The 15,355-nt window shown below is 41.2% G+C and overlaps 2 protein-coding genes across 7 annotated transcripts in view; one reads left to right on the forward strand and one right to left on the reverse strand.

Annotated features, from left to right (window-relative positions):
• The window catches only part of scly (selenocysteine lyase), a 28,174-nt gene extending 19,380 nt beyond the window's left edge, over window positions 1-8,794 (forward strand). For 4 of the 5 annotated variants that reach the window (XM_048542901.2, XM_048542906.2, XM_048542903.2 and 1 more), the window contains 3 exons: window positions 3,448-3,550; window positions 3,693-3,768; window positions 5,537-8,794. In XM_048542901.2, the coding sequence (XP_048398858.1) occupies window positions 3,448-3,550; window positions 3,693-3,768; window positions 5,537-5,705 (348 nt within the window). In that variant the 3' untranslated portion in view covers window positions 5,706-8,794. The remainder of the gene's footprint in view (window positions 1-3,447; window positions 3,551-3,692; window positions 3,769-5,536) is intronic. The other variant, XM_048542905.2, reaches the window with a different exon arrangement.
• agxta (alanine--glyoxylate and serine--pyruvate aminotransferase a) overlaps window positions 8,478-15,355 on the reverse strand; it is a 38,358-nt gene continuing 31,480 nt past the window's right edge. For both annotated transcript variants that reach the window (XM_048542909.2, XM_048542907.2), the window contains exons 8-11: window positions 14,865-14,934; window positions 12,678-12,773; window positions 10,871-10,999; window positions 8,478-9,407 (exon numbers count right to left, since the gene is read on the reverse strand). In XM_048542909.2, the coding sequence (XP_048398866.1) occupies window positions 9,300-9,407; window positions 10,871-10,999; window positions 12,678-12,773; window positions 14,865-14,934 (403 nt within the window). In that variant the 3' untranslated portion in view covers window positions 8,478-9,299. The remainder of the gene's footprint in view (window positions 9,408-10,870; window positions 11,000-12,677; window positions 12,774-14,864; window positions 14,935-15,355) is intronic.

Genomic DNA, 15,355 nt, shown 5'->3' on the forward strand with positions numbered 1-15,355 from the left:
CTTGTTGATGATGGTCATAGCCTGGCATTTGTGTGGCATGAATATCACTTGCCACTTATCAGTCCAAGCCTGGATATTGTCCAGATCTTGTTACATTCAAACATGGACTGCCTCAGTATCTGAGGAGTTGTGAATGGTGCAATAATCGGCGAACATCCCCCCCTTCTGACCTTATCGTGGAGGGAAGGTCATTTATGAAGCAGCTGAATATGGTTGTGCCGAGGACACTACCCTGAGGAACTCCCGCAGAGATGTCCTGAAGCTGAGATAGTTAACCTCCAACAACCACCACTGTCTTACTATGTGTCAGGTATGACTCCAACCACTGAAGAGTTTACTTCATGATACCCATTGATTCCAGTTTTGCTGAGGCTCCTTCATGGCACAGTTTGTCGAATGCAGCCTTCATGTCAAGGGCTGTCGCTCTCAGCTCACCTCTGGAATTAGCTCCGTTGTCCTTGTTTGAACCAAAGCTGTAATGAGATCAGGAGCTGGGAGGCCCTGGCAGAACACAAAGTGAGGGTCACTGAACAAGTTATTGCTGAGCAGGTGCTGCTTGATAGCACTGTTTATGACAACTTCCATCACTCGACTGATACATCGGTAATTGGCTGGGTTGGATTTGTCCTGCTTTTTGTGGACAGGACATACTTGGGAGATTTTCCACTTTGCCAGGAAGGTACCAGTGTTGTACCTATACTGGAACAGCTTAGCTAGGGGAGTGGCAAGTGTCGGAGCACAAGTCTTCAGGACTATCGCTGGAATGTTATCAGGGCCTGCAGCCTTGGCAGTATCCACTGTCTCCAACCGTTTCTTGCTATCACGTGGAGTGAATTGAATTGGATAAAGACTGCTATCTGTAATGCTGGGGACCACTAGAGGAGGCCGAGAGGAATCATCCACTTGGCATTGCTGCTAATTCTTCAGCCTTATCTTTTGCATTGATGTGCTGGGCTCTTCCATCATTGAGGATGGGGATATTTGTGGAACCACCTCCTCCAATGATTTGTATAATCATCCACCACCATTAACGACTGGACGTGGCAGGACTGCAGAGCTTAGATATGATCCGTTGGTTGTCGGATTCCTTAGCTCTTTCTATCACTTGCTACTTTTGCTGTTTGGCATGCAAATAGTCTTGTTTGGTGGCTTCACCGGGTTGACACCCTCCCTTCAGGTATCTGTGGTGCAGCTCCTGGCATACACTCCTGCACTCTCCATTACACCGGGATTGATCCCCTGACTTGATGATAATGGTTGAGTAGAGGATATGCCAGGCGATGAGGTTACAGGTAGTGCTGGAGTACAATTCTGCCATTGATGACTCACAGCACCTCATGGATGTCCAGTCTTGAGTTGCTAGATCTGTGTGAAACCTGTCCCACTTAGCAGCGTAATAGTGCCACGCAGCTCAATGGAAATTGTTCTCAATGTGAAGGTGGAACTTGGTCTCCACAAGGACTGTGCAATGGTTAGTCTTACCGATACTGTTGTAGACAGATGCAACTGCAGCTGGCATATTTGTAAGGATGAGGTCAAGTATGTTTTTCCCCCTTGTTGGTTCCCTCACCACCTGCTGCAGACCTAGTCTTACAGCTAGGTGCTTTAAGACCCCACCAGCTCGACCTGTAGTATTGCTGTTGATGGTACTGATCACAGTTGAGTTACTGCTACTTTGCTCGGGTGAGGGTTTAAAATATCACTGAGGTTTCTTTCTGATTATTAACCAGTAAGTAAAACTGAGCTTTGGTGTGTATCAATTGAGGATAATTTGGAGACACTGTTTAAAAATAAGGGGAATCCCATTTAAGCTGGTGTCAAGGCACTTTCTTTTTCTGAGGGTTGAGAGATTTGTATTTCTATTCTGCAGAAGGTGGTGGAAAGGTAGTCATTAAATACTTGAAGGTAGAGTTTGATAGATTTTTGATGATTCGCAATTATCAGGAGTAGGCAGAAACGTGGTGTTGAGCCCACAATCAAAGTGGCCATAATCGTATTGATTGACTGAAAAGGCTCGACAGGCTGAATAGCGTACTCCTACAACTCTTCGTATGTCGCTATCTAGAAATAAGAGAAAGCTAGGGCTGTCTGGTTGAGCAAAATGATATTCACTGACTGGACTTACAGCCAGAAAACATCCATGTGGATGATATTCACAATGCTGCTATCATTCTTGGAATGTTAGCACAACTAGTGTTCGTACCAATGGAGGAGAAGAAGGGAATAAATAACTCAAGAACGTGAATTTGTCATAATTTTTGTTATTCAGAATCAAGAATGTTTGGGAAGACAGTGTGCACTTTTGAGAGGCATGCAGGAGTATGCCGGTACGACAAGTAATTGAGATGGAAGTAATATTATCGTGGTGTGACTGGAAATCTGATTATAATTGTGCAGGTTTTGATGAGACCACAGTTGGAGTGTTTTGCCCAGTTTTTGGTTTCCCTGATTAAGGAAGGATAAACTTCTTTTGGAAGCAGTACAACAAAAGTTCTTTAGATTAATTAATGGGGTGAGAGAGTTGGCCTGTAATTAGAAGCTGAGTAAATTGAACTTTAAGATAATAAAATGTGAGGCTGGATGAACACAGCAGGCCAAGCAGCATCTCCTGAGATGCTGCTTGGCCTGCTGTGTTCATCCAGCCTCACATTTTATTATCTTGGAATTCTCCAGCATCTGCAGTTCCCATTATCTCTAAATTGAACTTTAATTCACTAGAGGTCAGACAAATGAGAGATGAAACATGCAAGATCCTGAAAGGTCTTGATGTGGTGGACATGAGGATAGTTTCCCATGGCTGAAGAAACTAAAACACAGGCCAGAGTCTGAGTAAGGAATTTAAACATTGACGACTGAGGTGAGGTGCAACTTCTTTACTTGTGGATTGTGAATCTTTAGAGTTTCCTGTCCTTGAGGCGGTTGGTGCTCCATCATTGAATATGTTCAAGGTGGGAAGGATATATTTTAAATCTCTCTCAGAAATAAAGGGACTTGAGGAACAGGTTAAAGGTCAGCTGTAATCATATTGAATGTTAGAGCAGGCTCGAGGGGTCAACTCATATTTCTTAAATTCTGTCATGGCCAATACTGAATATTGCAGCATTGTAAGACCTAAGTAGAAAGGCCGAGGCAGGTAATAAAATTACAGTGAAAAGGAAACACTGGCAGGCTTTGTAAATAAACAAGTGGTCACAGTGTGTCATTTCTTTAAATTGCCAGGCTATACACATCACAGTGGGTTGCAGATGATAACAGGATGTGATTAATCCATTAGACTGTGTATTTGGATGCATAAAGTGGTTTCATCACAGGAAGTTGGCTAGGAAATGATAAGTCTATTGAGATTATATCGAAGAGAATTATTGAATCTATTATTTATGTTATTGCTGTATATTACGTGATTAATGAGTAAAATATCCATCTTGGTTTTTTTTGTTCTTGTTGTAGATTGTCTTTGGGAAGGATAGACTTCATTTCAACAGCCACTTTGAGGGGTCAGAGAGATTGCCTAACACCTGCAACTTGTCTATTTTGGGGCCTAACCTGCAAGGTACTGGCAGAACTATTCTCTTAGTGTTAGTAAGTCAGGCTTTTAGTGTAATTATGTGCACGCTAAAGGCACAAGGTTGGGGAATGTTTGAATCACTATTATGAATGCATTGTGCTACAATGACTGTTCCATTGTGTGCCAGGTCAGAAAGTGCTATTACATTGTCGAAGGCTGTTGGCTAGTGTTGGAGCTGCTTGCCATTCAGACAAAGGCAATAGGTAAGCGATCCCAAGTTCACTCCTGTAATTCTGGAATAGGTGGCAGAATAGTCTCAAATCTTTGTCATCACTGCTATCCTCAGACACCTTGCTATATTACAACTATATTTACAATTTAGATTAGGACTTTGAAAATTTTCCATTGTGCCTGTTTAAAAAGATTGAAAAAAATAAATATAGTGGGAATAGTTTAATAAGCGCAAAGTTTCTGTTTAGTTAAGGGCTAATTTCTATTTTCAGCAGCACAACCTGTTGTTATTTTTAATTCCAAGCAAATAATATCAAGTTTCAGCTATATAACTGAGTACTGTTGCCCACTGTCCTTTCCATACTGCTGACGGATGTAACTGCTCTCCCTAAGTTCCCTCCCTGATCTGTCTTGTTGGAGACTGAAGGCATGCAGCTGATCTGTGCATGTTGCAGTAAAGACTGTGATTTTAAAATCCATGGGCAAAATCTTTCTTGGACCAAACGATATGGGCAGTGGTGAGAAATTTGGAAGAAATGGATAAGGTAGCCAATGAGAATCTTCCCAAAGTTGAGAGCCAAAAATCCCATTTTCTAACCAAGTGTTGAATGGCAAGACGTGATTCTCAGTGGTAGGCGGCAACAGGCTTAATTGCATGCATTAGCAGTTCCTCACAGGAAAGTCAGAGCTCCAGCTTGCTACTTGCTCCTTTAGACTCCATCAATCACCAATATCTTAGAACACACTCCATGTAGAGCAAATGGATTAAAGGTTTCAAGCAAAAATGCAGGTAGTAGGCATTAATCATTCCCTTCATCTACTATGCTATCTGGGCAGTTTTACATAGCAAGCAGTCTGGACTGAATAGTGAAGCTGTGAACACAGGTTGATGTTGTAGTCTTGGCTCAGCTTTGGAAAAGAGTGGGTGGCGTTGATCAGAAGTGGCACATTCCCTTTGTAAGGCATTAGTAAACTCATTAGCTGTCTTGGACAGTCCAGCACGTTGCTCTTCCCATAAATGCTCAAACTTACTGATTTCAGTTCCACACCTCAGCATGACAGGATTTGAACTTTTAAACTCTGAGCTTGTATAATACAGTAATTAGACTTGGTTCTTTCTGTCGCATGTGGGACAATCGGCAGCAAGACATTGCAACAGACCAGGGTTGGTGGTAGTCTTTTTCACTGTAGCTTAGGTGGTGTCTCACTTTTGGGGTTCCTCCTTAAGTCTACCTCCTCAGGTGGTCTTTTAGCTTTGTTATCTTCTATAGCCAGATCGTGCCCATTCTATTCCAGCAGAGCATGCATCATGGAGTATCATAATTATTTACCATCATTTTTTCAGCTTGTAATCAATTACTTATTGGTTTCCGACAAGTGAAGAATTATTTATTGAATATTTTAATCCTGGAGTTCAGACTAGTGTTGAGCTCATGTTGTGTGATTGGGGAGGCAATGGCCAAGTGGTTTTAGCACAGAGACATAGTAATGGTTTGGGGACCTGGGTTCAAATTCTGCCACAGTGGAAGGCAACAATTGAATTCAACAGAAGTCTAGAATTAAGGGTCTAATGATGAAGATGAGGCCATGTCAATTGTTGGAAAAACCCATCTGATTAACTAATGCCCTTTTAGGGAAGAATTTAGGACATTTAGGGATGGACAATAAATGCTGTTGTAGCCAGCAGCACCCTTATCCTGTGAATGGAAAAAAAAAGTGGGGTTGATTTGGTGGGCTGAATGCATGTACTTTCTTTCTCCCTCTGACGTCCTCCTGTAACCATCAGTCTTGTTTTTCCAGGCCCTCTCATATTTTGCTAAACAGTGGCATTCCATATCAGGTGGCAGAGAACGCACTTCGTTTGAGCGTGGGACGTGCAACATCAAAGGAGGATGTAGATGCCATCATAGAAGACCTGAAGCAAGCTGTTAGTGAAATTGAAGGGTGTGCTTCACAGTCTGGGAAATAGGACACAGTCATGAACTTATCACTGCCAACAGAAATCCAGGGATAGAACATAGGAATAATGAAAGAGGCCTGGGATTTCTGCTAAGTTGGGATAATTTTTTTTCAAAGTCTTTCGAAATTACATTTCCACAATCCTTTGTGCTGGCTTTTAAAACATCATTTCTAGAAACCTACCTCGGCAACATAACAGTTGTACTTGTGGATTGAAATAATGACCAATGTGTATATATTTAAAAAGGCAGGTAAAATTAAGCCTGTCTATACAAAGGAATTAATAGGCAAAATTTAAATTAGTTTTTAATTTGCCAAGGGACTGACTATTGTGCACCAGTACTCTGCATTTTATGTTAGATGTATTTTTCATGATGAACTCATTCAGTCAAAAGCAATAAAATATATATCACTGTGATAAATATTTTCATGTTGTTTTGGACTGAATATGGCAACAGCCTTTATCAAGGGACTTCTTATCTTATTTTTTTACTCCCTCCCTATTGCAACTCCAATTATTTTCAGTCAGACTTTCTATCCACTAATTCTGATGAGAGGTAAACTGCAGTAGTTTCAATTCAAGTGGCTTAGCAGGTATTGAGTGTTTTTAGCATCTGATTCCACCTGACCAAACTGATTCAAACCGAAGTATTCATTATTATAGTGGCTTGGAAGTTATGGACTCTTGTTATTTATAGTGACCTCTAGTCTTCAGACAAAAGTGTCCTAAAAAACTATTATTTTAAAACTGTATCTTTCCCATGTTTTTCCATCTAAGATCATGTATTTATGGATACTTGCTTGATGGTGTGAATGAAATTCTTGCTTTCCTCTTGATCCAACATGCCAACTGCAAAAGTCAGTAAAAGCCTTAAAGAAGTTGATTCAAGGCTAATAGTTCATCTATCTACCAGTAATTCAATACAGTAATAAACAAAAATTTATACGCACCATTATTTCTTAACAGCAATAAGTTAACTTAGAGGGATTTCATGTTGACCCTTGCCTAATGGTATCAGAAGCAATTTTCTTTGAATACCTTAGACACCATACATAGCCTCAAATAGTCAAAACAAAGTCAGCCTGATATGCCTGTTCACAAATGTCTAAAGCCAAACTGACAGCACTACCATCCTCCCAGGCAAATGCATAATTGCATCAGTAAGCCAAATCTACAGGGAGGAGTTCAAAACCAAATCAGCTAGTTAATCCCCTCAATTCTTTTCTCAAATATTCCTTAAGTTTATTGGGGTTATGCTGTCAAGTAACACCTCAGCAACAGTTTGGATCTTATCATAATCACTTGCTTCTGGATCTTATTGCAGCCTTGGTCTAATAATGGACAATAAACTAAATTCAAGAGCTGAGGTGAGAGAATCTGCCCTCAATATCAAGGCATCATTTGATGCAGTGTGGCAGCAAGGAGCCCTGGTAAAATTGAAATCAGTAGGGATTTAGGAAAAAGAACTTCCCATTGTCTGATGTCATACCTACCACAAAGAATTATGGTTATGATTGTTAGAAACCCACTGTCTTAATTGCTTCATCCATGGCCCTTGCTCAAAATAAGGTCAGCAGTGAGATTGTTGATTGAGCTCTCAACATCGGCTTTTATTCACAGCTCCTTATGAGAAAAAACGTCGGCTTGTAGCAAGAGTGGCTCAGTGGTTAGCACTGCTGACTCATAGGGCAAGGGACCTAGGTTCAACTTCACTGTCAGGCAATTGTGTGGAGTTTGCATGTCTTCCCTGTGTTTGCATGGGTTTCCTTCTACAGTGCAAAGATGGTTAGGTGGCTTAGCCATGCTAAATTATCCATTGTGTCCAGGCACGTGCAGGTTAAAGAGGTTAGCAATGGTAAATGCAGGGTTACAGGGATAGGGTGTGGATGGTCTTTGGAGGTGTCGCGGGAACTTGATGATCCAAATGGCATACTTCCATTGTGGGTATTCTCTGATTCTAGAAGCTGGACAATGCCCAGCCTCGGGCTGAAAAGTCACAGCTAATTGCTCAAAAGAAACCAAACCTTGATCATACCATCTTTACAATCCACCACCCCATCTTCGAGCTCCCTTACCTTCCAAAGTCCATAAATATTCTGTCATCTTCAAAATACATACACAAATTTCCTGGGCCTGCATATCTGAATACCTTGCCTCAGGTTTCCAGCCCTGTCACAGTACTACAGCTCTTAACAAATTTTGAAATTACATTGTACATGACAGTGACTAAGGTCAGCTTTCCCTACTTGATCTTTCTGACCTTTCTGCAGCCTGACTGTTGACCACACCATTTCCCTCTAACGTCACCCCAGTGTCATTGTGCTTGATGGGACTGTTGTCCCAAGGGGTTTCAATTTAGTCTTTCGAATTGTATTCCCAGCTTCCCAGTTAAGCAAGATTTTGATTTTAAAACTCGTCAAATTGTGCTTGTGTTACACTTGATCAAAATTTGTTGAGATAAAGGTTCAACACATTTAATGATCATAAGCCACCTCATATGTTGATATAGAATATGAAACCATAACATTTCTGTTGAAGACATCCCAAAGTGAGATGAATTGTGATGTATGTTCAGAGAGGAACATTGGCCAGGACATCAGGTTAGTGACCCAGCCCTATAAAAAGTAGCCAGCATAATGTCACATCAGGAGGCTGTGACTTTTGACACTGCAGCACTCCCTCATTGCTGTCCTGGAGTATCAACCTAACAAATCTGAAGGATGGATGAGCGAAAAAGAAAATAAGCTGTTTATGGCTCAAATTATACAATATACCTAAATGTGTAATTGATGGCTTGTTTAATGAGCTGACAATGAAGTTTTACATAGCAATTCAAAAATTAATTCAAGAAAATAGCACAAATTTGTTTATTCATTAGATATCTGAATATGATCCATTGAATTTTACACTGTAATGTATTAAATCCATGCAACACGCTTGTTATAGTTCATATATTGAGGTCTCCCATCTCTGTAATACCTCAATTTTTCAGAGTATCCAAAAAGCAGTCTCGACAATAAAGCCCCCTTCTCATTTCAGTCACATAACTGCAGTGACTTCACTAAACTGATTGGAAGGGTGAGATTTTGACATTTTAATTTGTTTATTACTTGATTTATGTCATTGTGCAGTAATGAAAATAGATAATTATGACCCACTACCCAAATCCATTTCTCACCCTCATGCTCTGACACCCAAACCTATCAGGGGACTTTGCTAAAACTAAGATAAACAGAAAAATGAAGTCCTTTGCTAATATTGCAAGAATTAAGATTGGTGGCTGCGTCTAGGACAATGTTTAAACACACACCAGCTTCCAAAATATTTTATCGCAGATTCAGATAAGATTGAATTTAACGGTGCTCCTCAATATTATGAAATAGATCCTTTGCAATTATATGGTAATAGATATCACAAAGTAAAAGAAACATCTAGCTTTTTAAGTTTCATTTTCTAATTGCTAACATTTGGTACAGTTGTAAGTATATTCTGATTTATTACAGTAAAGACAAAGTAATTCAAGTTTTGTTATTCAAGGACTTGCTTCCTGTCCAGTCAGCTGGTTGTTAGATCCTGGAATCATTCAATGCCTCCAGCCTTGGCTCAGTGCTTGCTTTTCTTGCACTGCTCAAGGGCATCCTTCAGAGCTTTAAGCACAAGGTCCACATTAGCTTTTGTACAGTTGATGCCCATTAATCCAATCCGCAAAACCTAAGACCAGGAAATAAATTGATTTAGTTGTAGATCACTTAGAAATGTAGTCTAAATCCATCAGTCCCACACATTCCAAATGGGAAATGTGATAATTGCAACTGGAGGGATTTAAGACAAAGAGACAGAGTGTTGTAGCTCTATTTTCAATCTACTGTTAGGTATTTTTGGAGTTAAAAGAAATTGAATTTCCTTATTTCTTGGAATGATAGATTCTAATAAGTACAAGACAGTAAAACATAGCTTGTCTTCTACTTTTCATGTCTGAGTATTATATAAAAGAAATCATTGCCCAACAAACTGCAAGTTACAATAATGATGTTAACATGGGCAATTAAAGTTTACCTTTGCTGGCTAATGTACGAAACAGAGAAATAAAAGGAATCACTAACTATAGAAAGATAATAGTTACTAAAGCCTATTCTTTCAAAGATTCAAGAACAGTTAAGATAGGAAATCTTGCCTCAGGGAAGTAGCTCTGTACCAACTGCATCAGTATGTATGATTGGACTGTGAACAAGGAATTTATGAATCAGTACCTAATGGGGTATTATCTGTGATGTGTACAATTGATACAGGCACGAAATGGTCAAGGAGCATGGTTTTCAATAATTTTTCAGACATTTTGAAAGATAGAGCTAGAAACCAAAAGCCACATGTTGTACAATATTGCTATGTGTAGGGGACTATCAAATCTGTCCCACGTATCATCTATGTATGTTGGGCTTAATGTCATTCTGTGATCACAGCACGCAAGTGTTACTTAACTACTGCCCTGTGTCACCATGCCATCTGCCAGAAATGTAGGAGCAAGGAATTTGCCCTAAAATGACATACCAGCCCCACAAGTGTTAACTATATGAGTCCTTCTCCAGCTGCTTTGCCTGAAACATCAATCCACTGAATGACTTTCTATGAAAGCTTAAATCTTGGAAGCATTTTCTGTGTTAGTCCTTCTGCAGGGAGCTTCTCTCTGAAATGACCTGCATATATAGGTGTATGCGGTTGTTTCAACATGCTACCACAGTAAGATTAGGAACTTGCCTTCTATGCAATCCCAAGCGTATAAAATAGCTTAATCAGAATGCTGGCAATAGACAATTTGTTTTTGTTCAGGCCGAATACACGTGAATAATCCAGGTGACTGGAAACAAAATGTGAAAGATGCACCAAAGGCTTGAGTTTTTAAAGGCAGAATAATCAACTCTCCCTTCCTCATGCACACCATACTGCCCCTTGCCCCAAAGCCTTATCTATGCTTTAATACTTACCTCACCACTCCATTAATTCCTTTACATAAATTACAATGTGAAATGTTCATCAGCTGCATGTGTAGACCCTCAACCTTTTTTTTTAGGGGTACTATTACTGCAAAATGTGCAGGTAAATGAATAACACTAACATTAGTACACGCCTTTAATCAATATACCAGCTTATCTTCCCTGTAGTTTGACTTCACCCACCTTTCCAATAGTAGGCCCCAGACCCCCAGTGATTTCAATCTGATATTTCTTCATAATGAAATCAGTGATGTCTTTCCACTCATAGCCTTCTGGTACTGCAATTGTCGTAACTGTGGGCAGTCTAATAGCCTGAAGAAAGAAAAACAAACTTGTTTAATTTTTTTTCTCCTGGTTTGGACCTTTCCATTTGCATTAATGTTTTCTTTTGATACTGGATATTGAAGGCCTCGAGTTCATATGCGGCACATTAGCACGAAGCGGGACCCATCACATCTGCAGTATCCAGAGCCTTCAGCTGATAAGGATATCACTTGGAATTGAACTGGCTGAAGACTACCACTGAACTACCACTATTTCTGACTGAAGATTACTGCAAATGTTTCAGCCGTACTTTTTTGCACTGAAATGTTGGGCTGTCCCATGATTGAGGATGGGAATATTTGTGGAGTCACCTCCTTCAGTGAATGAGCACTACAGAGCTTAGGTCTGTTTGTTGTGGCGAGGTTTATCTCTGTCTGTTGCATGTTTCCCCTGCTTGGCATGCATGCAGTCTTGTGTTGTTGCTTGACCAGGCTGTAGTCGAACTCTTCATCATGCCTTGTACTGCTCCTGGTATATCGTCCCGTACTCTTCACTGAGCCAGATTGAACTCTCTGCTTGATGCTAATGGTAGACAGCAGGATATGCTAAAACATGAGATTACAGGTCGTGGTTAAGTCTGCTACTGCTGATGGCCCACAGTGCCTCATGGAGACTCAGCTTCAAGTTGCTAGATCTATTAAAGTTTGACTTTCTTTTCAGCATAGTGGTAGTGCTGCACGACATGGATGATTTCCCTGTATACCACCACGTTTGGTGGATTGGCCCTGTGTTGGAACAGGAAGAAATGTGGAATCTGTTCATCTGGGCTTTTATCTGTAAGCTATTCTGCGAGTATGCCTATGGCATATTGTTGCTCGATTAATCTGTGGGACAGCTCTCCAATTTTGGCACATGACATTTATAAGGAGGACTTTGCATGGTCAATAGGGTTGGCTTTAGCACTAACATTCAATACCAAGTGACCTGTTCAGTTTCATTCCGTTGTATGCCTGGATTCACTGTAGGCCATACCAGGTAAAGTCAAATTTCCTTCCCTCAAAGGGAATCAGTGGACCAAATGACAATTTTAATTCCAGATGTCCAATTTCCATGGTGGGATTTAACCCCAGAACATCGCTCTAGGGCTCTATATTACTAATCCAGTGATATTCCATAAAACACAGGAGTGGAAGTAAGGCCATTTGGCCCATCAAGTCCACTCCGCCATTTAGATCATGGCTGATGGGCATTTCAACTCCACTTCCCTGCACTCTCCCTGTAGCCCTTGATTCCTTCTGAGATCAAGAATTTGTCGATCTCTGCCTTGAAGGCATCCAACGTCCCGGCCTCCACTGCACTCCGTGGCAACGAATTCCACAAGCCCACCACTCTCTGGCTGAAGAAATGTCGTCTCATTTCCGTTTTAAATTTACCCCCTCTAATTTTAAGGCTGTGCCCACGGGTCCTAGTCTCCCCGACTAACGGAAACAACTTCCCAGCGTCCACCCCTTCAAAGCCATACATTATCTTGTAAGTTTCTATTAGATCTCCCCTCAACCTTCTAAACTCTAATGAGTACAATCCCAGGATCCTCAGCCGTCCATCATACGTTAAACCTACCATTCCCATTGTGCCACTGCCTCCTATTTGCATTTTGAACTCAATTCTTACAATGAATAATGCCTAGATGACCTGGCACCAGCCTAAGCGCTCTGCTACTCCTTACCTTGTCCTTCACAAAGAGTTTTAATCCCAAGTCCTCTATCCCTTTGTGCAGGTACTCAGCATTCTCCTGGTGAAGCTTCCAGCTTTCTACAAGACTCTGTATAGCAAAGAATCAAGTTGCAAAATCAGAAATAAATCCCCATCTCCAAAACCTCTTTAAACAATAAAACATCTACAAGGCTAAAGGGTAAAGGTAGGTAGCACTCAGAATAACAGGCAGGATGCTGCATCATAGGCAGAAGTTGATGCTCTGGCATTAGGGTTTAAAAACATGGCCTCTGACATCTTTTTTCTCTATTTCTCAGGAATATTTTCTCTGTTTCTCAGCAATGTCTGATTTGACAGTTGTTTTACACTTTATGGAGAAACTAGGAGACAGTTTGATGTCCAGTGAGCATTGGGCAGGCAGCATTAGGCAGGCACAAAAAGTCTGTGTGGGTTTCAATTTCAGACCTGTCAACTTTGATCAGGTGAGGAACTGGCAGGGGAGGAGCAGCAGATGTTCAAGAACACAGAGTCCACCAAATTACACCAAGGCAAAACTCACTAGTGAGGAACAAGGCACTGACAGGAATTTGGAAGGTGTTGTGGTTGACAGAAGGAAAGGGATACTCCCTCACAGCTTTGCTTGGCAGAATCCTATCCAGCTTGGTCCCAACAAATAAAAGACATTTCCTTACTCAGGAGAGCTTCTTCACCCTACTTTTCAAAGCTCCTGACCTGAGGATAAAGCTCCTTGATTTGATCTGACACCTCAGCAATCTTGTACTGCAACTGGCATATGGCTCAGCCCTTGGAATGGGAGCCAGTGCACTTCCAATGGGAATGGGATGGTGCGTGAAGACATGTGAAATAGCCCATTTTAAAAGTCCTCTGCTCACTGGGCAGCAGTGGAGTAAATTTCTCCTTTCCACTTTGGCATCAGAGGCAGATCTGTGGGGTTGCATTCTATGACTTGCCCTTCCAGGCATTTTTGGGAGGTGAGGGGCATGTAAAATATGATGGATGGTACAGGCCACAGGAAGCCCCTCCCCTGTCCTTATCCCCGTATATGGTAGATGGGCACTTACATCAGCAGACCACCCTGCAATTTATTAACAATCATTAACAGGCAATTGAGATCATAAACATTCATTTGAGGACTACACTGCCCACGTTACAACACTGTTGGCCTGGCCTGCAGATGAGAGATGGAACTACTTTTTCTTAAAAGTCAAATGGAAGGAAATTAACATGTTCTTCGGAGATTAACATGCACATCGTGGGGACTGTCACCTACCACTGCAAGATTTCACTGCCCCTTCGTCACTTCCTACCTGGCCAGGGAAGTACACCCTCAGTGCTCTCTAGCTTACCCAATGTCTCCCCACCCAAAACATCCGGGGCTTACTTGGATCAATCATTGACTTTGAGGACTCCCTTGTGTCCCAGCAGCATCCGTTACTGAATCCTCTCACTGCTGGGACCGTGTTTGGCTGACAGAAGTGAAACATACTCCCAAGAAGGGTGTTAAATCTTACCCTCATTTCCTTCAGGCCACCCAGATTGTGTTACTACAGCAGGAGTCAACAGTTTAATGTCTGCTCAAAATCAACCAACTTTTCTTTTGGGATGCGGATGGGTGGGGATTACAGGCATTATGAGCCCCTGTAAAATTCAGCTCCTACCCTACTACCCTACTGTACCTTTTATGCTTGAATCAACCAGGGATCCTGTGGCTGTTGTTGCATTGAAGCTACTTACGAGTCTTCAACCACCAATATTGGAATAAGAACAACATCAGTATGGCTGGACTTTTCCCAGCAATAACAAGAGGGTCACGTATGAAGAATAACCAGCTGGGCATACAGGCAATTTCCACTGCCCTTGCCTTGAATTTGAGAAGAAATCAACATCTCAAGAGAAACTGAAGAAATTTATGGACTACAATGAGTACCTATGGATATTAGGGTATTGTCCTGAGAGAGGATTGAAATTAGATATTATACTGAGGCTACAGTAAATTGCTGGGATTGGAGTCTGATACCGTCCTGAAATGGGGATGAGGTCTGTTAGACACTGTCCTGACAAAAGCCTGCTGTTAGTTGCCAACTGATCATCATTATCCCAGGGATCTACACTGTGCTTTGGACTGCATGAAAAGTATGCATTCCATTAAAGCAACATTCAGAAAGCAAGCAGTACTTACCTGTTCTGCAAGAATTGCAAGTGCCTCTCTCAATGCAAAAAGGCCCGTGATGGGGGTCGTATGATGGTATCTGTAAAAACAGTGAGATTGCTCAGTGAGGCTCACGATTCTCCTAGCCCAGAGTGGACCAGGGATTCTGATCTTTTCCAGCAAAGTCCATTGAAACCATTGCCTTTGGTGAGTTTTGCCTCTCAGTGAAACCTCAGAGTGAAGAAAGATGCACAAGTTCAAACATGCTGGAAAAGTGACTGTCACTCTGGGGACATCTGAAGGTATGTTTTGAATGGATGTCATATTGTAAAGAAACATCTTGGAGCTAGTGATTCCAAAACTGAGTTAAAAATTAATTTTAAACCAACAGCAATGATATCTATTAAATTACGAATACAAGTTGTCATTTGGTAGTAAAAGACTTGACAACTGCTGGAAAAGGAGACATATTGTGACAAAAGTTTTCACCTTCCACTTATCACAAGAATACCAATCCAAGG

The sequence above is a fragment of the Stegostoma tigrinum genome, chromosome 14 (genome assembly GCF_030684315.1).
Source record: "Stegostoma tigrinum isolate sSteTig4 chromosome 14, sSteTig4.hap1, whole genome shotgun sequence".
NCBI lineage: Eukaryota > Metazoa > Chordata > Chondrichthyes > Orectolobiformes > Stegostomatidae > Stegostoma > Stegostoma tigrinum.